Genomic DNA, 24,674 nt, shown 5'->3' on the forward strand with positions numbered 1-24,674 from the left:
ATTCTTCCATGAATAAACCAAATGAAAGCCTTTTGACATGACTATCAAAAAAATGAACTGAGAAGAAGTACAGTGATTTAAACGTAAGTAATTGTGAAGTTTTTGATAGGTGAGCTGAAGTTTACTAGTGTTGTATAAGAAATTACCCTGGTATAATGTACTTTTTATGCACACTAACTGGCAAAGTCTCTAAGAAGCTCTGCAACAAAAAGACCCACAGATCATATTAAAATACTGGAATTACAGAACGGTTAAATTAGTTTTAAAATATATAGCAACAAGTAAGGGGACTAAGAGAATGAGAAGACAGGCCACAGACTGGAAGAAAGTATTTTCAGAAGTACATGTCTGATTAAAGACTATCATCAAAGTCTATCAAAGTCCTTAAAGACTATCGTCAAAAATATACAAAGAATTCTTTTTTTTAATGTTTATTTATTTATTTTGGGGGGAGAGAGAGAGAGCGCTCTGGTGTGATCACAGGAGCGGCGGGGGCGGGGGGGTGGTGGTGGAAGGACAGAGAGAGAGGAGAGGAGACACAGAATCCGAAGCAGGCTCCAGGCTCTGAGTTGTCAGCACAGAGTTCAATGTGGGGGCAGGCCCATGAACTGTGAGATCATGACCTGAGCCAAAGTCGGAAACTTAACAGACTTAAGCCATCCAGGCACCCCTACAAAGTGCTCTTAAAACTCAACAATAAGAAAACAAACAGTTGATCAAAAAATTGGCCTGAACAGAACCTTTCTCCAAAGAAGATTTATAAATGGCAAACATGCACGTGAAAAGATGTTCAACATCAGATTCACTGGAGAATTGCAAATTTAAATAAGGAAATACCACTACATACCTCCTAGAATGGGAAACACCGAAACTACTAACACCACCAAATGCTGACAAGGATATGGAGCAAAAGAAACTCTGATTCATTGATGGTGGGAAAGTACGGTGGGTATAGACACTTTGAGAGACAATGTGGCAGTTTCGTACAAAATTTGAACATACTTTTACCATTTAATGCAGCAGTTGTGCTCCTTGGTATTTACTCACATGAGCTGAAAACTTATGTTCATACAAAAACCTGCATGAGAAGTTTACAGCAGTTCTATTTACAGTTACCAAAACTTGGAAGCATTCAAGATGTCCTTCAGTTAGGTGAATGTATAAATAAACTGGGATACATCCAGATGATGGAATATTATTGAGCACTAGTAACAGATGAACTATGAAGCCATGAAAAGACATAGAGGAACCTTAAATGCATGTTACTAAATGAAAGAAGCCAATCTGAAAAGGCTATATACTATATGATTCTAGCTATGTAACTTTCTGGCATCAGCAAAAGTATGGAGACAGTAAAAAGATTGGGGGGAGGGAGGGAGAGATGAATAGGCAGAACGCAAAGAATTTTTAGGGCGGTAAAACTATTCTGTGATACTCTAATATGATTATGAATCATACATTTGTCAAAATCCATACATTTTTAGAATATACCACACCAAGAGTGAATCCTAATATAAGCCGTGGACTTTGGGTGATAATGATGTGTCAATATAAGGTTCACTAGTTGTAATAATAAATTCACTCTGTTTCAGGATATTGATAATGGCGAAATTTGTACATGTGCAGCAGTAGGGGCTATATGGGAACTCTCTAGTTTTCTGCTCAGTTTTGCTATGAACCTAAAACTGCTCCTATAAATAAGATCTATTAAAATTTTTGAAAACAGGGGCACCTGGCTGGCTCAGTTGGTAGAGCATGCCACTCTTGACCTTGGGGTCATGAGTTCAGGCCCCCATGTTGGGTATAGAGTTTACTTAAAATATGTATGCATATGTAGAAAATTTTGAAAAGAAAGAAGGAGAAAGATACGAGGTTGAGGAACACATTGAGAATAGGGTGCAGATGAGATGAAAGGATCATAATTCTGAGTCTTAACCAAGTGTTTTTGTCCTGTATATGCCACACAGCCTTCCCAGCTGATAACATAACTAAAGATCAGAGTTAGATATGAGCCTGGAACTCATCCAAGGGAAGGGGCCTGGAATCAATACATGCTTATTTTTGCAGGAGTAAGTAAGCCTGGCCGCAAGTATTACTCACCAAAGCCTTGCTGAGCAGCCATTCCTTAAATCTTTTACATATTTGGCAGAAGACATGTAAGGCCATAATGAGAATCACCAATGAATGAGCATTTAGGGGTGACATAGCTATCATTATATAGGTGACATCTGAGTTTAATGATTAGAATTACTTGCTGTCTGTTTCTGTGTATTCTCTTTCTGTCTGTTCTCTGTGTCTACTGTGCTACACAGGGTGCTTGCTGTCTATACCAACCACATCTTATGAGTTTCATCCTTCCCATTTTTATTGTTGTTAGCTAGATCAGAATTGGATTTTATCCCAAAAACACAACATATTTTTACAGCCATTTATTATATCATATATCTCCTACCCATAAATAAAATTTTTACATAATAATGATTTTAGCCTCTAAAATTCTTTTGATAAATGTTGAAAACTCTTATTTTCTTAAAGTATGTCTGCAATTTTTATTTATTTATTTATTTTTTAATTTTTTTTTTTCAACGTTTTTTATTTATTTTTGGGACAGAGAGAGACAGAGCATGAACGGGGGAGGGGCAGAGAGAGAGGGAGACACAGAATCTGAAACAGGCTCCAGGCTCTGAGCCATCAGCCCAGGGCCCGACGCGGGGCTCGAACTCACGGACCGCGAGATCGTGACCTGGCTGAAGTCGGACGCTTAACCGACTGCGCCACCCAGGCGCCCCTGTCTGCAATTTTTTATACCATGGTGTCCTATATAAACAAACACCTTCTGCATAAGTGCTTTCTTTTTGAGATATTACGGCTGTTATAAAGTAGCTCATTCTATTACTGGGCACCTAAAATTGTTATAAAGCTTTTTCTAACTTTTTTTTTCTTTTTTCTTTTGTTTTTTCTTTTTTTTTTTTGTTTTGTTTTGTTTTGTTTTTTTGAGAGAAAGAAGAGAGACAGAGTGTGAGCATGGGAGGGGCAGAAAGAGAGGGAGACAGGATCTGAAGCAGGCTCCAGGCTCCAAGCTGTCAGCACAGAGCCTGACATGGGGCTCGAACTCATGAACTGTGAGATCATGACCTGAGCCAGAGTTGGACGCCAACTGACTGAGCCACCCAGACGCCCCAGCTTTTTCTAACATTGGACCAAAATCTGGTTATATGTTATATTTACATATGTTATATCTAGTTAACGTTGCCTCCATTAGTGGACCTCATTTATATTATAGGCACCATTCCTTAGATCTGTTGGATCAGAGGCTCAATTGAAAACCTTACAGAAACTATCAACTAACCCTTTTTTCTAGGAAGAAAATGCTTATATGCATAAATTTTTATAAATAATTTCAAGGATTTTCTGGACTCCTTGAAGGTCTTTACTTGTCTTTCTTTTCTTTCTTTCTTTCTCTTCTTTCTATGTTCTAAACCCAGGTTAAGATCCTCTACTCTAGAACAAGTTATGTTATGGGGCTGACTCAGTCAGTAGAGCATGCGACTCTTGATCTCAGGGTCGTGAGTTCAAACCCTGCATTGGGTGTGGAGCCTACTTTAAAAAAATCTTGGGGTGCCTGGGTGGCTTGGTCAATTAAGCGTCCTACTTCGCCTCAGATCATTATCTCATGGTTCGTGAGTTTGAGCCCCACATTGGACTCTCTGCTGTGAACACAGAGGCTGCTTTGGATCCTCTGTTCCCCTCTCTGTCCATCCCTCCCCTCACTTGCGCTATCTCTCTCTCTCTCTCTCAAACATTAAAGAAAAGTTGTTGTTTTTTTTTTTAATTTTTTTTTTTTCAACGTTTATTTATTTTTGGGACAGAGAGAGACAGAGCATGAACGGGGGAGGGGCAGAGAGAGAGGGAGACACAGAGTCGGAAACAGGCTCCAGGCTCCGAGCCATCAGCCCAGAGCCCGACGCGGGGCTCGAACTCACGGACCGCGAGATCGTGACGTGGCTGAAGTCGGACGCTTAACCGACTGCGCCACCCAGGCGCCCCAAGTTTTTTTTTTTTTTAAAAAGAACAAGATATGTTAAGTTTTTCCTATATATTAAAGTATAGTAAAGACCTCAGGTTAAACATTCCCAGTTCCTTTAACCAGTATTAATATGACTTGATTATAGACAGAGCTTCACTATGCAGATTTCCTGCTTTTGTTTATATTCTAATGTCAATGTTTTTCTGAATGGGATGCTTTTCATTTTCATGTGAAGTGATCTCAATATACTGGGACTGTTACTTAACATATTTGGAACACTCTATAACAGCATTTTTAGCATTCACACCACAGTACATTCTTGCCTCATAATGAGTTTCTGTTTAGCCTCATCTTTGCATCATCCAAAACCTGTGGGACAGTGCTTAACACATTGTAGATGTTCCCCTGAATATTTGTTGAATGCATAAAACTTCCTAATCCTTTTTTGCATCAAAAGCTGCCAAGCAAGTTTTACCACATACTATACTAATGTGTGCTTGTGAGGGATGGGGTGGGAGTATATGTTGCACCATACTTAAGTAGTTGCTTTTTGGAACCTAAACCTGGAGATTTAACATTTACTCTTGTTAAACTTCATTGTGTAAGAGCAGTTCCTTTGTTATCTAGATAGATGCCAGGGAAAATAAAATATTGATAATTTTACTTTCCTGTGTATAATACCATGCTCTGTGGTATAGGTAGCACATTATAGGTGCTTCACAGACATTTGCTAACTAAATGAATAATGAATGGCCATGAACTTATAGTTATCAAAGCTTGTTACTTTGAGAGCTTGATTCACTAGTAGTAAATGTTTTATGCTTTTATATGTCAAAATGAACATTTTGAATGTATTTTTTCACAGATGAGCATCTTAATTATAACTTCATGTATACTTTCTAGATGTCAGGGTAGGACACTTAACCTTAGTTTCCACCCTTACTCCATCCCCTAAAATAGCTACAATCAATTATATGTGATAGAAAGTTTATGGTTCAGTTTTGGTCCTTCAACTCCTTGGGCCACAGTCTTGAGCCAACTCATTCTGAGTTCATAGTTCATGTGACCTGGGAAATTTTTTTTGCTGCTTCACAGGCAGTTTTAATCAGCTTTGAAATCTTTTGTTGAATGATTAACCACACTTCTGGCTCTTCATATCTTCTCTGGAGGAACTTCCTCTTTGTTCCTCCTACTATGAGTAGAAAGTAGGGAACAATGATTGGAAACCTCATCTTTTTAAGCATCAAGAAGAAACTACCTTTGTGGTTATATTGTTTACTATTTGGACAGTGTTTTCTCTTTCTGTGTAATCTAGGGAAGCAGCAGTGCCACTTTCTAAGCCTGCTGCTTTAACTGCTTGATATTTTTAGGAAGCGAAGACATCTTTAAATAGTTATCTCTCTGCATAAGAGGAATGAGCTTAGCCTCTGCTAGCCCTAGGTTATTTGATTTTGAAAACCTGATGAGTGAAATTGATCTCTACGTGGCTCAAATATCCCCACATTGAGAATGAACAGCTTTCCAATGTAAGCTATTTAAAGATCCTGTGCTTCCTGAGAAGGTAGGAGGTTAAGTTAGCAAAGTGACAAGGAGACTGATCTGTCAAGAGAATGTCTAAGACCTGACTGGGGCATTCTGTCCTGAGATATAGTCACAGTAGGCCAGGTGTTTTCAACCAAGATTCATGGCCTCCCAAAGCTGACTGAACCTCAGATAGCATTTTAAAACTAAGGATTCCTGGGCCTGTTCTGTGTTCTTTGTGATGTTCAGTCAGGTGCAGCCACAAGAGAAGACACAGGAGAGGCACAGGGAAACAAAGTTTATTACACTTACAGGTCATAGAGAAACAAAGTCACTGCATGCCAGAAGGGAGTAGGTTCAACCAAGTAGGTGTGGAGCCAAGAGGGAGTACAAAGATCTGTGGGTTAGTACCTTTGTTGGTGGTCTGCATGGAATAAACAAAAAAGAGCAAGGGTATTTTATTGGTATATTTGAATGTTCTTACTAGGTCAGAGGCGAGGGCAACAAGGGGATCTTGTGGGCCAGGGGCACCTGGTCACCTGGGCAGGGTACTTAGAGCTTGTTTGTGGGAATGTTGAGGCAGCAGGGGAAAGATTTGAAAAATATTTTTAAAAGTATTTTAAAAGTATAGTACCCGGGGCGCCTGGGTGGCGCAGTCGGTTAAGCATCCAACTTTAGCCAGGTCACGATCTCGCGGTCCGTGAGTTCGAGCCCCGCGTCGGGCTCTGGGCTGATGGCTCAGAGCCTGGAGCCTGTTTCCGATTCTGTGTCTCCCTCTCTCTCTGCCCCTCCCCCGTTCATGCTCTGTCTCTCTCTGTCCCAAAAATAAATAAACGTTGAAAAAAAAAAATTTAAAAAGCATAGTACCCCATTTTCAGAGTTTTTGATTCAGTAGGTCAAACTTAGGGTTTGAATTTAACCCTGAATTGAATTGACAAATTCAGGGTTAAAACTTAGGAATATATATTCTTAGGTTCCAGATGATCTTGGAAACCCCTGAAATTGTGATGCAAAATTAAGTATTTTCATGTTTCTGGGTAAACTATAGCTTTCTTCAGACTCTTAAGAGTTCCTCAACTCCAAAAAGGTTAAGGACACATGCTTTAAGTCACTGGTTCTCAAATTACACAATTACACAGTGCTTCAGAATTACTCAAAGACTTGTCACAACAGATTGCTAGACCCCACCCCTAGAATTTCTGGTTCAAGTAGTGTGGGATGGAGCCTGATAATGTGCATTTTTAGCTAATTGTTTGTTATTGCTGATGCTGTTGGACAGGGAGCTACCCATTGAGAACCTCTATCCTAGAACTTGGCTGACACCACACCGTGCCTTCAACATCAAGCTCTGGGAGGAAAGTGTACCTTTCAGAATTTCTCACCAATTAAAATAGTAACAAACATAATGAAGCATAACAAAGCTCAATCCACTTCACCACCATAAGAGAATAGTAAAGAAAACTCCTTCCTGGCAAAGGAAGCAGCAGTGGAAAGTACACAGGCATTTTTTGTTGACCTATTAATTGATAAACTGGTTTCATAAACAATTGCTTTTCTTTTTTTCTTTTTTATTTTTTAATGTTTATTTTTTGAGAGAGAGAGAGAGAGAAAGAGAGAGAGAGAGAGAGTGTGTGTGTGTGTGTGTGTGTGTGTGTGTGTGTGTGTGTGTGAGTGAAAGTAGGGGAGGAGCAGAGAGAGGAAGACCTAAGGTCTGAAGCAGGCTCTGTGCTGACAGCAGAGAGCCAGATGCAGGATTCCAACTCAGGAACCCTGAGGTACGGACCTGACCCAAGTTGGATGCTTAACCAACTGAGCCACCCAGGCACCCCAACAATTGCTTTTCTGTGTGGCATTTTTTCTACGAGAGTAGAAAACTGTATAGTTACATGATCACTTAAAATATTTTTTTTCCTTTAACTAAGTAATGTAGCTTTTAAAGTATGCTTATGTTCTCCAAGGCCAAGTAGAATAGAACTCAAAGTTAAAACATTAAAATATAAATTGACCTGTGATAGGAAGCAGGAAATATAATCCTAAGGATTCCTGAAAGTAGGAAAACTTGTTCTATTTTAAAAATCTCCTGTAGCAGGTGGTCCAAGTTGTCAATGTAGGGAAGCTTTCAAATCCCCAAGGAAAAAGCAACTGTTTGAAAAGCTATAAAGCACTATTAAATCCACAGGAGTCCAAAAGAAGTTTATTTGAGTAGACTGCTTCCAGGCTATCTGAAACTTTGAAGAAAACTAAGGCCCTGGAAGGAATCTTTATTATCCATGAAGAGTCTAATTTTGAAACTTTCCTCTCTCTACAGAGATAAACTTAAGCCAGGCTTCTGGGCATCATTAATGAGTCTCAACTTTTTCATTTCCCAGTTTTTCTTGGGATTTTTGTTGCCTCATCCTTTAGAGGGAAGGAAAGTCCTTAGTGAAACAGGAACTGACCTGAATTAAGAAAACTTAGAGCTTTAGAGGGGAGGGTCTTTGTTTAAAGGAAGTGTATAGAAATTACATTAGTAATTGACCTGAAATTACATTAGAAATTGACCTGATATTACATTATGGGTTTTCATTTTCTTTGTATTCATTTGCAATATAACTTTCATTCCAGTTTTAGTGTATGTGCTGTTAAAATGAGCACGCAATATAACTTTAAATTGTACTATAACACAACATAAAAGAAGAAAAGTTCATTTTAAAGTTTATTTTTATTTATTTTCAAAGAGAGATAGAAAGCAAGCCAAGGAGGGGCAGAGAGAGAGGGAGACAGAATCCCAAGCAGGCTCTGTGCTGTCGGCCCAGAGCCTGATGTGGGGCTCAAACACATGAACTGTGAGATCATGACCTGAGCCCAAGAGTCGGACACTTAACCAACTGAGCCACCAATGCACCCCAGAGGAAAAGTTCATTTTGTCTTATTTATTTTTATTTTTATTTTTTTTAAATGTTTATTTATTTTTGAGACAGAGAGAGACAGAGCATGAACGGGGGAGGGTCAGAGAGAGAGGGAGACACAGAATCCGAAGCAGCCTCCAGGCTCTGAGCTGTCAGCACAGAACTCAACATGGGGTTGAACTCACGGACCATGAGATCATGACCTGAGCCGAAGTCAGACGCTCAACCGACTGAGCCACCCAGGTGCCCCTATTTTTATTTTTTTAATGTTTATTTATTTTGGAAAGGGAGGCAGAGCACAAGTGGGGGAGGGGAAGAAAGAGAGGGAGACACAGAATCCGAAGCAAGCTCCAGGCTCTGAGCTGTCTGCACAGAGCCCGATCCGGGGCTCCAACCCACCAACTATGAGATCATGACCTGAGACAAAGTCAGAAGCCCAACCAACTGAGCCACCCAGGCGCCCCAAGAAAAGTTCATTTTAAATGCATCATTAATTTGTTGGTAATTGAAAGAAACCACTTCAGTACAAAAGTCTTTATGTCAACTTTTCTCTTCCATTTTAGTTTTTAAAATTTTTTTAAATAGTATTTTTTTAAAGTTTTTTAACATTTATTTATTTTTGAGAGACAGAGTGAGACACAGCACGAGTGGGAGAAGGGCAGAGCGAAGGGGGCATACAGAATCCAAAGCAGGCTCCAGGCTTTGAGCTGTCAGCACAGAGCTCAGCGTGGGGCTTGAACTCACGGACCGTGAGATCATGACCTGAGCCGAAGTCGGACACTCAACCAACTGAGCCACCCAGGTGCCCCTAGTTTTTCAAATTTACATAGCAGTATTTTGATATATTATGACTGTCTAAATGTTGGCATAAGTTATCAATAGTTAAAGAAACATGATTGAAACTTTGGTAATTTTTGTGTTAACCATATTTTGAATCTAAATGGTACTGAGTATACATGATCATCACCACCTAAAATGCATTACTTTAAAAAAAATTTTTTTAATGTTAATTAATGTTTGAGAGACAGCGGGAGCAGGGGAGGGACACAGAGAAAAGGAGACACAGAATCTGAAGGAGGCTCCACGTTCTGAACTGTCAGCACAGAGCCCAACATGGGGCTTGAACTCATCAATGGCAAGATCATGACTTGAGGTGAAGTCTGACACTTAACCTACTGAGCTACCCAGGTGCCTCCTAAAATGCATTAATTTTTTAAATAAGTAAAATAATTACAATATCATACTTAATGGAAATTGTGAATCCCCCTTATTAGTTGAAAAATCCAGCTTCCAGATTGTTGCTGACATCATCAGATGATGTTTTTGACAAACAAGGAGGTAATGGGGAAATAATTGTAGAGCCTTGTTGACTTGTGCTGCACAAGAAACAGATGTTTGCCAGACGGAAATGAACAAAACTAGTAAAGAGATAGATATTCTATTCAAGTTTCCAAGAGTACAAACAGTGAAATGATTAAGAAAAATCGGAAAATACATTTTAAATTCATTTTTGAACAAAAAATGGCCAGGTAATCAGACATATGCAAACATAAGTGCATATGTACTACTTTCTGAAGATGGTATGTATGACAGGACTGAAGACTATAAGTCATATTTTATTTTAATTTAACTTTTAATTTCTTCTGTGATTTTGTGATTATTAACCATTTTAACATATACTTTGCATTAATGGTTGGGTTGATTTAATTTTGTAATATTTTAATTCCCACAAAATTACATTTGTTTTTTTATCATAAGAGATAAAGGGTCTGTGGATTACAGAAATTCCATGTCACAGAAGTCTCCCATGGAGTTTTATATCTGCCCAGTGGTACAAACCTTGGTTATTAATTTATTCTGAAATAGCAGAAGTTACTATTTACTTTTAATTCTGCCACCTTTTCTGAATACATGAACATTCAGCAGTGTTTGTTTTATGCTTTTATATATGCAAAAGTAGCAGTGTTTATGAAAAGTTTGACTTAATCTTACCTTCACTTTGCTCATAAACATGAAGTGGCTTAAATAACATAGTATTAGAATTTTAGAATTGGAGAGAATCTTTAGTGTTTTATAAATCACTCCTTGCCAAAGCCATAAAGCGGATCCTTCAGTGATAGACTTGTCAAGTGTTTGTCCCAGATTTTTCTTAACTGCTTCTAGTTTTTAGAAGCTTACTACTTCGTAAGTAAGTCTGTTTTGGTATGGTAATATTTAATTATTGGAAATTTTTTTATTCTTTGTGCTGAGCTAGCATTGGCTTTCAAAATTTTACTTATAAGGTCCTTCCTTTCCAGATTGCCTAGCCTTTTATTTTATTTTATTTTATTTTATTTTATTTTATTTTATTTTATTTTATTTTTAGTTTTCAGTTATTTATTTATTTACAGAGAGACAGACAATGCAAGTGGGGGAGGGGGAAGAGAGAGGGAGAGAGAGAATCCCAAGCAGGCTCTGAGATGCTGGTGGAAAGCTAGACTTGGGGCTCAAACCCATGAAACCATGAGATCATAACCTGAGCTGAAACTAAGAGTCAGACACTTAACCGACTGAGCCACCCAGGTGCTCCTAGCCCTTTAAATAATTGTAAATAATTATTATTTGTCCTTCTCCTTTTCTCCAAGCAAGACATTCTCCATTCCTTTCAATGATCCTAATAATCCATGATTTTTTTTATTTATTTAAAAAAAGTTTTTTTAATATTTGTTTATTTTTGAGAGAGAGGCAGGGACAGAGTGTGAGCATGGGAGGGGCAGAGAGAAAGAGGGAGACACAGAATCAAAGCAGGCTCCAGGCTCTGACCTGTCAGCACACAGCCCGACTTGGGGCTCGAACTCATGGACTGCGAGATCATGACCTAAGCTGAACTAAGACACTTAACCATTACGACTGACCCACCCAGGCACCCCCTAAGAATCCATGATTTTTAAATGTCTTTGACACATCTTAGTTTGTAATTGTTTCTCTTATATTGTGATGCCCAAACTGAACAAGATATTCAGAGATAGTATGACCAATGCAAGATCTAAGGGATTATTGTGTCTCTTTTTGAATCATTCTGTCATTTGTTAATTTGCTAATAAAGATAGTCAGCATGTGATAGTGTGCAACACAAAAGATGAAAGTTAGACAGAGTACAGGTACAGGTTAAACATTCAGGTTAGAAACAGTACTATTATTTAGTATTTCTTTAACCAGTTTCAAATGCATCAAAAACTGTCATCCAGCCCATATTTCATTGACTTTACCTTGATGAAAGTAGCCTTTGTTTTTATTAGAAGACAAATTATTCTCAGTGAGTATATTTGGCTCTTAGTAATCACTGTGTATTAGTTTTTTTCATGATTCTAATTTTCCATCTTGGAGTTTTGCTGGAGTTGCTAGTATGTAGTTTGTTCCTGAATTGCCCCCTCTTTTATAAATATCAATAGATGCCTATGTCCATACTATCTTGATAATGCCTTGATTTATTTTCAGAGACTCCCAGTAACAGCTCTGAGTTTATATCCATCAAGTCAGTATGCTAACATGTAATTTATTTGAACCCATCTAAACTTGGATTGTTAGTTAATGAAAGCATGATGATGTTTCTATTCTTTGTAATAATAGAAGAGTGAAAAAAAGGACTTAATATCCAACACTAAGAAAATGCATAATAAAATTAAATGTTCATTTACTTGATTAAGTTTTTATTAGGTAGCTATTTAAAATAATGTCAATGTAGTAAAATGAAAAGAGTCTCAAGATACAATTTATAAGCTGCTCCTTTTAAATTGTATCTTGGGGGTGCCTGGGTGGCTCAGTCGGTTAAGCATCCGACTTTGGCTCAGTTCATGATCTCACAGGTCATGGGTTCAAGCCCCATGTCAGGCTGTGCTGACAGCTCAGAGCCTGGAGCCTGCTTTGGATTCTGTGTCTCCCTCTCTCTCTGCCCCTCCCTCCCTTGCCCTCTCTCTCTGTCTCAAAAATACATTTAAAAATTTTTTTAATTATATCTTAAAACTTGGTAACAAATATACTTGTGAAAAAAGGGCTGAAAGTGCAATTACTTTTGAACTGGCTGAGAAGAATTGTTAAAACCAGGGGATCCTTTTTACCCATTTATTTTGTTTTCCAAATTATCTCTAATGTAATTATGTGATTTACTAATTCAGTTTCTTTTTTTTTTTAATGTTTTTTTTTTTTTTTTTTTTTTTATGTATTTTTGAGACAGAGAGAGACAGAGCATGAGCAGGGAAGGGGCAGAGAGAGAGGGAGACACAGAGTCGGAAGCAGGCTCCAGGCTCTGAGCCATCAGCCCAGAGCCCGATGCGGGGCTTGAACTCACAGACTGTGAGATCATGACCTGAGCCGAAGTCGGACACTCAACTGACTGAGCCACCCAGGTGCCCCACCAAATCAGTTTCTTAAAAAGAATCCTCTACTATCCTTTATGGCTTAGTTTATTTTTAGTCTCCAGTTTATACTTGCCATATTGAAAATCATTTTCTTGACAGAAAGTAGAGTAACAAAATAGGAATTAAACTTTCCTTTTATTTTTAACCATTAATGGTTTATGATCTTCCCAAGTGTTCTTTTTATTTATTTAAACCTCTTCATGTTGAGTTGCTTTTTTTTCTTAATCCTGCTTATTTCTCCTTTCTGAAAGGTGGCATATGTGTTATTAAGGCATATTAGAAATATGTAAATTCTTTTTTTTAAATTTTTTTTTTCAACGTTTATTTATTTTTGGGACAGAGAGAGACAGAGCATGAACGGGGGAGGGGCAGAGAGAGAGGGAGACACAGAATCAGAAACAGGCTCCAGGCTCTGAGCCATCAGCCCAGAGCCCGACGCGGGGCTCGAACTCACGGACCGCAAGATCGTGACCTGGCTGAAGTCCGACACTTAACCGACTGCGCCACCCAGGCACCCCAAATATGTAAATCCTTAATGCTCTACCCTTTTTTCCTTGGGTGGTATATGATTTTGTAGTTTGTTATAGACTGGTTTCATTTTCCTCCATTTTATGTTCAAAGTTTAAAGTTTTATTCAGCAGATAGCAAAACACCTTCCTCTGTGCTGCTTCATGCCAACAAGCATGAAAACAGTACAGTTTTTACACCATCTTAGAAAGTAAAAATCATTCAGCTATGAATTAGGAAATCCACGTTCTAGTCCCAGGGCTTCTATAAACAAGGTTGGTTGGCTTTTTGTGAGAGAAAGAGTGCATGTGTATGTGCATGCAAGTGGGGGAGAGGGGCAGAGAGAGAGGTGAAAGAGAATCCCAAGCAGGCTCCATGCTGTCAGTGCAAAGCCCAGAGCCTGATGCAGGGCTTGATGTTAGGAGCCGTGAGGTCATGGCCTGAGCCAAAACCAGAGTACAACACTTAACTGACTGAGCCACCCAGGTACTTCAGACACTTGAATGTCCATTTCTTCATCTGTAAAAATTAGATTATTACTCTCAGGGCACCTGGGTGGCTCAGTTGGTAAGCATCCAACTCTTGATTTCGGCTCAGGTCATGATCTTACAGTTTTTGGGTTTAAGCCCCATGTCAGGCTCTGCACTGGTAGCAGAGAGCCTGCTTGGAATTCTCTTTCTCCTCTCTGCCCCTCCCCCTATCACATGCACATGCTCACTCCCTCTCTCTCAAATTAAACTTTCAAAAATTAGACTGTTATTCTCTCAAGTTCCATTTCCCTTTTTAAAAGCCCCCCCCCAATTATTCAGTTTTCTAATTCACTTTTTCTCCGCCTATGACGTGAAAATCCATCTTTATCTTACACAAAATTCTCCTACTTAACTGATGTTATTTAGGGATTTTCTAAACTATCCACTGATACTGTTTATTCATGCTCCAGTTTCACACTGTTGTATTAATTAGAGCATTCAAATATGGTATGTTATTAGGGATAGTTCCCTGTCATTGATTTTTTTTTTCTCTTCTCTCTTTTTACAACTTTTCTGATTATATTTACTTTTCCAGAAAATTGATTTTTTAGTTCCAAATCTTATTGGTACTTTTATTGAGTTCATATTAAAGTTATAGAAGAATGTATAGAAAAATTACATTTTCGTTACAGAGTTTTAAAGGAAAATATCAGGTATACAGAATAGTATATGAGCAAAGGAAACAAACTAAATTATCAAACAGGATCATTTTATTAATTAATTTTGAGGTATCGACATCTCAAGTAGTGATAGTACTTAGTACACTGGTTTGGAAAGAAGTATTAATAACTTAGGAATGGTTAAGCATTTAGTTCTACTCATATTTGGCTTTATGTGGTGACAGGATATAAGTATGACAGTGTCCTAACAACAGTATGAAATACAAGTCTAAAAATACAGTCTGGAATTACTTATTTGTAGAACGAAAAATTATTATCTTAATGGCACATACCTGCAAAGTTACAGAGACAGAAGAGGAAATGGAACCTCATAATACTGGGAGGAAAGAAGTCTGTCTAATCAGGGAGATTCTGAAAGAGAAAACCTAGAAATGACAAACTCAAAACTACTGTAGAGTGGATGGCTTATTAGTATTCAGAAAGCTTAGAAGGATAAAAACAAAACAAAGGAAACTGAATTCAGCCATATGCATATTGAAAAGTATATAGACTATTTGTGTAGACTTTTTATGTTTTAGTATCCTCAACAGTGAGTTTTCTTTGTTCAACTATATGTGATTAAAATTTACCAAGGTTTAAAGAATGGACACATTTTTAAAACTTTTTTTTAAATATTTTTATTTATTTTTGAAGGAGAGAGAGAGCCTGAGTGGGGGAGGAGCAGAGAGAGAGGGAGACATAGAATTTGAAGCAGGCTCCAGGCTCTGAGCTGTCAGCACAGAGCCCGACACGGGGCTCGAACTCCCGAACTATGAGATCATGATCTGAGCCGAAGTTGGGCGCTCAACCCACTGAGCCACCCAGGTGCCCCAAGAATGGACACATTTTGTTGCACTCCCCTCCTCTCATGACTGGGTCCATTATGAAAGATATGCTGAAGAAAGGAGGGAAAGTTGCACTAATTCTCCAATTATTAATTAAGTTCTTAACAAGGCTGTAATATTTTATTTCTATGATAATTATCTGTTTCCTACCAGAAGTGTGGAATATGGGGCGTCTGGGTGGCTCAGTTGATTAAGCATTGGACTTAGGCTCATGTCATGATCTCACAGTTCCTGGGTTTGAGCCCTGCGCCAGGCTCTGTGCTGACCAGCTTGGAGCCTGGAGCCTGCCTCAGATTCTGTCTCTCTGCCCCTCCCCTGCACGTGCTTGGTGTCTGTCTCTCTTTCTCTCTTTCTCTCTCTCTCTCTCTCTCAAAAATAAACATTAAAAAAATTTTTTTGAAAAAGTGTGAAATGTGCGCTAGGATAGGAATTTGTTTGTCTTTTCCTCACCATTGTTTCCTTGGGGTCAAGCGTAGTGCTTGGCAAGCAAAAGATACCCCATACCTGTTGGTTGAATGACTGCGCTGCATGATTGAAGGAGAGAAAAGAGTTTAAAAAATCAGCAAGTGTAGGCCAGTATCATCTGGAAATCGTTGTAGAACTCACAGTCTGTTGAAAGGAGGAAACAGTGCTACATAATCTTTGCAGTCCCAGGAAGTTCTGCATGGATTCATTTTTGTAAAGAAGTTAATCCTTTGAACATTACCACAATGCAGTAGTTATGTGTTTGATTATATATTTTCATATATTACAGGACAATAGGGCATATTGAAAGATATTTTCCTGAATCTAGTCAGCCTTCATGTAAGGCCATATCATGTTGAAATTCTCTGAACTACTATTATTCATCTTTCTTACCTTTATGTGTACAAAAATATTTACAATGCTAGGCTATTGAACTTAGAGGCTCTTGGTTTTTTTGAAAATCTATACTTAGAGAAATCCACTTGTTTCCTTAGACTTCTACATCTATAAAGATGAGGGATTTATTTCTTTCATGACCCAAGATAAATGGAACCAAAATGCTCATTTATTTTAACTCTTAATTGCACATGTAATTAAGGTTCTTACATTATTGGAAAGAACAGATTTTCTTTAGCTAGCCATACCATGTTGCTTTCCTTTTAGCTTCTGTTTACTTTCTCACCTCTGTTGATTTATTCAGCTTGTAACCTAGAAACCAGCTAAAAAGGAAGGAAGTCAGACATGTGTATTTCTGGGCAGTAACTGGAGTAGTTTCCTCTTCCTCTAGCCTGGTTTAGCTGCCAGAGAAAACTTTTTGCCCCCCACCTTCACCCAACAAAAAAAAAAAAAAAAAAAACAAAAAAAAAAGGCAGGTGGGGAGGGGGAGAAATGAAAGAAAAGAAAAATTAGCAATAACTATTCAGCTTACTACCTTAATCCATTAAGATATAACCCATAAGAACAACCAATCTAAAGGCCCAAAATGCTGCTCTCCTCAAAATGGTGCTTTTTGCTGTCTGAAAGGTGGCATCTACCATCCCTAAGGAGTTCTAAGAACAAGAGAAAAATTAAGGAGATTTGATGTAAAAGCTGAGCAATTTATTATATGCTTGCTACCAAGTATGTTCTCTATATTGTTATTTCACTGTTTTTATTTGTGTTAGAAATACTAATACTCTGTTACCAGAGTACCAGACCAAACTCACATTCATATGTTTTTAAAAATATTTAAAAACATATTTTTAAACTGTATGTCAAGCCCAATTTATTAAATAGATATTAAAAAGATATTTATGGCTTTCAACTAGTTGCATCTTTGTGCCCCACTCATTTGCATTGAAAGTTGACTTATAGTATTTCTTTATCCTAATGGAGAAGTATTTAATTCAGCCATGATATAGTATGAAATAAAAATGAATGGTTTTTCTTTACTAATGTTACTTATTTTTATTTTTATAAAATTATTGCATTTGGGGCACCAGGGTGGCTCAGTTGGTTAAGCTTACGACTTCAGCTCAGGTCGTGGATCTCACTGCTTGTGAGTTCAAGTCCCACGTCAGGCTCTGGGCTGACAGCTCAGAGCCTGGAGCTTGCTTTGCATTCTGTGTCTCCCTCTCTTTCTGTCCCTCCATTGCTTGCACTCTTGACACTCTCTCTCTGTCTCTCAAAAATAAATAAACATTTAAAAAAATATTGCATTTTATGTCACTAGGAATATATAAATATCGTGGCAGGTGGATTGTTAGCTAACTGTAGTTCTATGTGCTGTTTGATTCTGTAGGGGGACGGATAGTAGTTGAGGAGTAAAGACAGCTGTTTCTAAGTATACGTTATATATAGTCAAACCTGAATTTACGTGAGCTTGTAAGATGAATCCTATGAAGTATTAAACTCATTCTCTAATGAACAAGAAATTGTAGAAATGTAGTGTGAAATGTATTTAAAATGTGATGTTTTATAATATAATAGCCTGAATTAAATATTTGATGTTTCTGTGTTATTGGAGGGTCAGAATAAAACTGTCATATTTATCCAGTTGTTGTGGGCTTTTTTGTAAATGACATTGTGAATTCTTTTCATGTATGTTTTATATTCATGTGTGAAGTGATTATGAATGAATTATTGGAATGGTGTGTATGATGTAATATGCAGTTGATTTATTAAAAAAAAAAAACTGTTCTAGGGGCACTTGCATGGCTCAGTAGGTTAAGCATCTGACTTCAGCTCAGGTCATGATCTCACTGAGCCCTGCGTTGGGCTCTGTGCTGACAGCTCAGACAGAGCCTGGAGCCTGCTTTGGATTCTGTGTCTCATTCTCTCTGCCCCTCCCCAACTTGCACTCTGTCTCTTAAAAATAAATAAATGTAAAAAAAAAACAAAACAAAACAAAACTTTGTTCTAAAGTTGTATTTTAGTACTATTAGTCTCTTAAAGTTGTATCTTACTAATATTTTTAGAATAATCATTATCCATCTCTTTTATCCTTAAAACAACAAAAAAAGGTTGAGAGTTTTGTAGGTACAGTCATATACCATATACTAAATTGAAAATATCTTTTCAGTAGTGAACCTGATGTTTTCTGTGAAATGAAACTGGTACATCTGGAATAGGTGTAGAGAGTCAGGGCATTGGCTGGTGGTGGGAAGTTTTTCTTTCTCTCTCTCTCTCTCTCTCTCTCTCTCTCTCTCTTTTTTTTTTTTTTTAAAATCTATTTTGAGAGAGAGATAGTGCATGCCAACTCTCATCGGCTAGGAGCGGCAGAGAAAGAGGGGAAGAGAATTCCAAGTAGGTTTTGCACTGTCAGCATAGAGCCTGACTTGAGGCTCGAACCCAGGACCTGAGCCCAGATCAAGAGTTGGATGCTCAATCCAACTGACTGAGCCACCTAGGCGCCCTGGGAAGTTTTTCTCTTAATATGATTTGATGAACTGGTTGGATATACTGTATGAAAAAATGTCAATTTTTAGGTTTATTAAAATTGAGGGTGCCTGGCTGATTCACTCATTGTAGCATGTGGCTCTTGGTTGTTAAGTTCAAGCCCCATGTTGAGTGTGAAGATTACTTAAAAATAAAAATTTTTTAACTTCTTTTTTAAATGTTTATTTTTGAGAGAGAGAGAGAGAGCAGGGGAAGGGCAGAGAGGCAGGGGGGCAGTGGGGACGGAGGTTCAGAAGCAGGCTCTGTGCTGATAGCAGAGAGCCCTATGCGGGGTTTAAACTCACTAACTGAGATCCTGACCTAAGCCAAAGTTGGACGCTTAACCGACTGAGCCATACAGATGCCCCCAAAATAAAATCTTTAAATAAAATTGGGAGATATCTGTCTTTGATATCTACAAGATATCAAATTTATAATAAAAGAACATTCACATCATTTAAAAATAAGTGTCTTCTTATACTTACAGATATTTAACATTCTTTTTTCAAATTCAGTGTGTATATTATACCTACAGCACACTTCTAAATCTAGGCTTACCTCATTTCTGGTGCTGAGTAGCCATGTGTATCTAGTGGCCACCATATTGGACAATATAATTCGAGATTAGAAAGAAGTTAAGAGCATATGTTAGGTAACACATCAGAAAAATATATTTTATGCTTTCAACTTACAGATTTTTATAACTGTGAATTGTCTGGATTAAATTGTTTTTCTAAAGAAAAAAAATGTTACAGGAGTATCTTTTTAAATCTGCTAAAATAAATATTACCAGTTTTTCTTTCAAGTGTTGTTGTCATTTGATTTCATTTAGACTGTTAATCCAAAAATGTTTATAACTTTTTCCTGAGAATTTTTTATGGCAGTATATATTTAAGGAAAAGTGATTAAACTAAAAATAGGTACTCTAAAACAAAGTATTTTCAGTGGTTTAATGTTATACTTCATTTTTGCCAACTTGAGAGATGTTTACATATTATTTGTTTTCTGCACTTTCTCACCTTGGTAAATCTGGAAAGCAAAAACTTTGTATTTGCATTTGCTTTACTGAAAGAGACAGTAAACTTGAGGTCTCTGTCTCACCACTAGTCTGTCTTTGTCTGTTGTTAAAATTATGAGCCAGTCTCTATGGCCGCAGCCAAATGAGTAATCACCAGTAATGTGACTCGTGCTGGAAGTGACTCCATCAGCACCTGTGACGGGGGATTAGTTACAGTTTACAGAGCACCGCCCCTTCCCTTCTCTCAGTGTGCCCTAAGCCAAGTAGTCTTTCTCATTTGGGTGTCTGCACTGTTGGAAGCTACTGCAGTGTGTTTCCACGCAGACAGAGTACAGTGGGAAAGGCTTTCTCTAGCTGATGGATGGCTGTTCTCTCTATTTGGAGTATCTCACTGGTTATGTAAGCGACCTCGGGAGAAATTATCCTGACCCAGATCGGAGGATGCAGTAGTGCTTCAGCTGCAGGATTTCTTAGTCGTTAACACCACAGTGCTGATGACAAAGAGCGAGTTGTAATCCTCATCGCTGCCAGGGCTGAGCCAGAGCAGACAGAAAATCGTCATTTGCTCGTCGGAGACTTGTTAGGTTACAGCTCTGCTTCGTTCTGTGGTCTTGGCTTTTCTTCCTATACAATGACGACGCTGCAAGTGAGCTCAGAAATGCTTGGTTTGAGAGCCATTTGCCTGTGATTTTTGAAGACTAAAGAAGTATTTAGGCTAGATAAAAAATCCTGCTCAAGAGTGAAATGGAAATGTCAGCTACTTCTTGACCTTTAAAGCGGTGTCGTGGATTTCTGAGATTTAAAGATACTTAAAAATTTTAAAGAACAAAGTACGGTTTGTATTTTTCTGCTTCCTTTTTTCTTTTGTCTTAATTTACATTTGGTTTTACTTCTCAGCCTTAGGAATTAAGGTCACTGCCTTTTATTGATCGAGCCTTAGTGTTCTTAGTTTTAAGAAATTTTAACTATCTCGTTTGTTTAGAAGGAATTATTGTGTGTGTAGTAATTTCATAACACTGTAAAAAGATTAAAAACTAGAGTTTGTTTAAAGTATTAGAGCAGAAATATTTCAGATTAGCATTTTTAGAATATAGTGTTTTAAGGGAAGTGAGGGTGTTTGTTTTGTGAGGGTTTTTTGTGTGGTGTATTCCAGTCCCCACCCCCAACTTGTTTTCTAACAGTATCGTGTTTTTCAATAGACCTGCTTGGGTGGGAATTTGGACTTTGTTCTTTCAAGTCACTCCAGTCTTTGTGTGTGTGTGTGTGTGTGTGTGTGTGTGTGTAGACTAAACCTTGACTTCTAAAATGTTGCTTAGTTTTCTGCTTCCTTATTTTCCCTTAGTAAAGCTTATATCAGATTTTTGTAGTTAATGAGCATGATTTTTTTTTAACTTGGAAAAGGAATTGTTAAATGTTAACTGGAGGTTGTTAGAAACTCAGACTGCAGACATAAACTCCATGAATTTCTAGTTAAACGTTAAATGTGAGCTTTAACGTGGTCTGTTTGAGCAGCTGAGTTATGTTTGAGAGCTGTAGCTGATTTATTTTAAAAATGTTTTTTTTGAGGAGGGCTCATCTGTTCTCCTCTTCCTCATGTGAATGGAATGTGGTGCAGCATGGAGCCCCAAACAGGATACAGTTGTTCTAAGCATTCTTCCTATAGCGTGGTGTAGGCCCTACTAGAAATGCAGGCTCTCAACTAAGTATTTATTTTAGCTTTAGACTATTTTTAAAGTATCGTTAACACAGACAAAGGGACCTTAAAGGAACTCTTAATCCATTAATAAAATTGCAAAAGTTTTTTTTTAATTATGATTATTCGATTTTAAATTAGTAATTTTTATTTAAATTTTGAAAGGCTTTTTTCAGCATTTGAATAATAGTCTTTTTGTGATTAGGGCCATATTCTGTGACTTTCATCAGATGGTAGCTCATTGCTTCCCCTTAGGCTGTGGAAGTTCCTCATAGAATGATATATCTTTAGAGTCTTGAATTAGTTATGTATGAGTTCTAGTTTCTTTACATTCCAGTACACCTAGACCCATGAAATATTTACTACAGAATCATCTTAAAAGCTGTAGGATCCATTCACTTTATTTAAATATTTTTTTATTTTTTAAACTAACATGTCTTTGAAATGTGTTTGACTTGGATACAAATACTAATAATGGTTACATCGTTGATTTCCACTTCAAAAAAAATCAGTGTTTTTTAACTACTTAATTACATATGTCGTTTGTCTTTAATTTTTCCATAAAGTAGTAAAAATCACACATTTTCAGGGTTGTTTATTTAGTACATATTGGAACATTTCTTTCAAAGTACTGTAAAAGTGTTTATCAGCACTTGCTTGGAACATATTTGTAGCTTAAATATAATTTGTACATTTTAAAATTTGCAAGTTGTGGCCCTATTTAATACTATTTTAAGAAGCATGTATACTCTTGACCTCCATTTGTACGTGATTATTATCAGAAATAGACCTTTATAAACTAATTTTTTTAACATTTCTGGTAGCTAAATTCTCCCAATGACTTTCAATTAGTTACCTTAAGAGAATTTTATTTTAGCCTAGAAACTAAACTTAGTAATTTAAATCATGATTAGTTGGCCTGTTAAAATTTACCCTTAGCACTCTGACCTACCTTAAATAGCTGAGTTCTGTGAGATTTTCTTCACAAGAATGTTTTTCATATTATAAAATGACTAGGTCTCATAGGAAATGCAAACCACCTGTATTATTTGCGTAAGAAAGAGGCACTCAGACAGTTTACTTCTTTTTCAAATCCTACTTAATTGAATTGTACCTTTAGCCACTTAGATAATAGCTTTTGTGGACCTTTTTGTTAACCTTCCCGAGTTGACCTGACATGGTACTGTTTGAAAAGAAATAGAGCATTTGAATAAAGTTCAAGGATTAAATCAAGTCTTGAAAAGGTGCCAATGTTTTCTAGTTTACTAAAAACTAAACCAAGATATAATATGAAAAATATTACATATTTCATGTCAATCACATAGTGGTAGGCATTTTAAAGTCTAAATAAGATAAATGCTCTTGGATTGCTTACAAAACTTTAGTCACTTGTTAGGTAAAATAATAGGATTTTATGAAATAATCTTAGGAATTTAGTCTTGGTAAATGGAAACTTGCTAGATGGCAACAGTAGCAGGAGATAGCTAAATAATGGGAGAATGTCTGTTTTGAAATGTAATTTCTCACCCAGATAAGAATACTCCTGATACATATGTAGTACTTAAAAGGTTAGCCTTAGGACTGACTGGGGAGGAAAGAACTTATTGCTGTGGTTCGATTTTCTAATTATAAATACTGAAAATAAGTGGGAATGTAAGAGGATCTTTTTCATGTTATTTTAATTTTGGAAGGAAGATATTATTTCTAAGTTCATGGTATCGTGTAGAAATTAAGTTTTCTTTAAAATGCTTATTTTTTCCCCCGTGTGTTTAACAGTTACAGACTCCTCAATGAATCAAATCGAAAGCTTTAAAAGGAATTTCTTAAATACAGAAATTAACTCCTTAAGAGCCACTCTGAACTAAAGATCTTGAAAACTTTTTCCCCAGAGTGCATATTAGTTGTGATTAGCAGGATGTTAGATTTCTTTAAGACCTAATAAGAGAAGGGGAAACACAATGGCTTTGAATCTCCTGGGCATTTTTACTGTCTGTGCCAAAAGCTTTGGTTTGCATCCAAACCAAAGTTGGCTTGTAACAAGAAAGATTTCTCCATGTTCTATAGGTAATTTATAAACTAAGTTGGTTAATTCCATTTTCCAAACTTTGATTCTTTTATAATAGTAAAGCCATTATATGTTAAGTTTTTAGAAAAGTACCGAGGATATGACACTTGGGTTTTTATTCAAGCTGCTTCTGCTTCGAAAGTGTGACAGTAATTAAAAAAATGCATACATAGTGCGTTTGTTTCCTTCCTTCCTCTTCCGCCTCCCTCACTCCCACCCTACCCCAAGATATAGGTAAAAACTCCTTTATGTAAAAGATGAGCCAGTGTTCTTTAAAATAATCAAATCACCATGGATCCTCTATTTTTGGTTTGTTTGTGCCTTCGTTTGATTTTTAACGTAGTAGAGTCTGGACTGAGAGGTGGATTTTGTGTAATACTTCTTACCTCCCTCTTTTCCTGCTTCCCTTCCCCCACGCTGCTCTCACTGAAGCAGCTGGATTTTTATTTGTGCTTGGGGCAGGGGCAGGGGCGGGGGTGGGTAGTACACGGGGTGGAGTTAAAAGACCAGATGCATCCTGATCATTTAAAATCCTTGATGTGAATGAGCTAGGAAAAAAAATAACTATAAACTATACCTGCTCTGTTTTTATAAAGATTAATACTTAATACTTTTTTAAAAGAGAGTTGGAGTAGAATGCTCTCCTACCAAGTTTATTATTTCAGAAGCAATTTCTTTTTTTATCTTAGAAATTTTTATACACCATGTATATTTGATTTTTAAAATAAACAACCTCTACATCTACTTCATTCCTTTCAAATACAAAATATTGTATGGATAAAAGCATTTAGATTATAATATAAAAACTAATGTTAATTGGTATCCTAAAACCATTATAATAATATTTATACATTGTATTCATATATACCCTTCGTATTTGAATATAAAACCGAGAAAATAACCATTATAATTTTTTTTTCTTTTACCAGACTTTCAAACCCCTGGTTGAAAAAAGTATACCCAGTTCAATCACTGCGGTAGAATTCCTTGTAGATAAACAACTGGATTTTTTAACTGAAGATAGTGCCTTTCAACCCTACCAGGTAAGAAATTTTAGGTTGCTTTTAAAAGTTAGCTAATCTTTAAACTTCACTGGTAATGTAGATATTCTTTTAAATAGTCAGTTCGAACTAACATGTAGTG

The 24,674-nt window shown here is 37.1% G+C and overlaps 1 protein-coding gene across 4 annotated transcripts in view; it reads left to right on the forward strand.

Moving 5' to 3' along the window:
- The window catches only part of JMJD1C (jumonji domain containing 1C), a 264,444-nt gene that overhangs the window by 153,765 nt on the left and 86,005 nt on the right, over positions 1-24,674 (forward strand). For 3 of the 4 annotated variants that reach the window (XM_030335558.1, XM_030335559.1, XM_030335560.1), the window contains exon 3: positions 24,461-24,574. In XM_030335558.1, the coding sequence (XP_030191418.1) occupies positions 24,461-24,574 (114 nt within the window). Of the gene's footprint in view, positions 1-20,051; positions 20,604-24,460; positions 24,575-24,674 lie in introns of those variants that run through there. The other variant, XM_032595266.1, reaches the window with a different exon arrangement.

This window comes from Lynx canadensis, chromosome D2, assembly GCF_007474595.2.
Source record: "Lynx canadensis isolate LIC74 chromosome D2, mLynCan4.pri.v2, whole genome shotgun sequence".
In the NCBI taxonomy this organism is placed as follows: Eukaryota; Metazoa; Chordata; class Mammalia; order Carnivora; family Felidae; genus Lynx; species Lynx canadensis.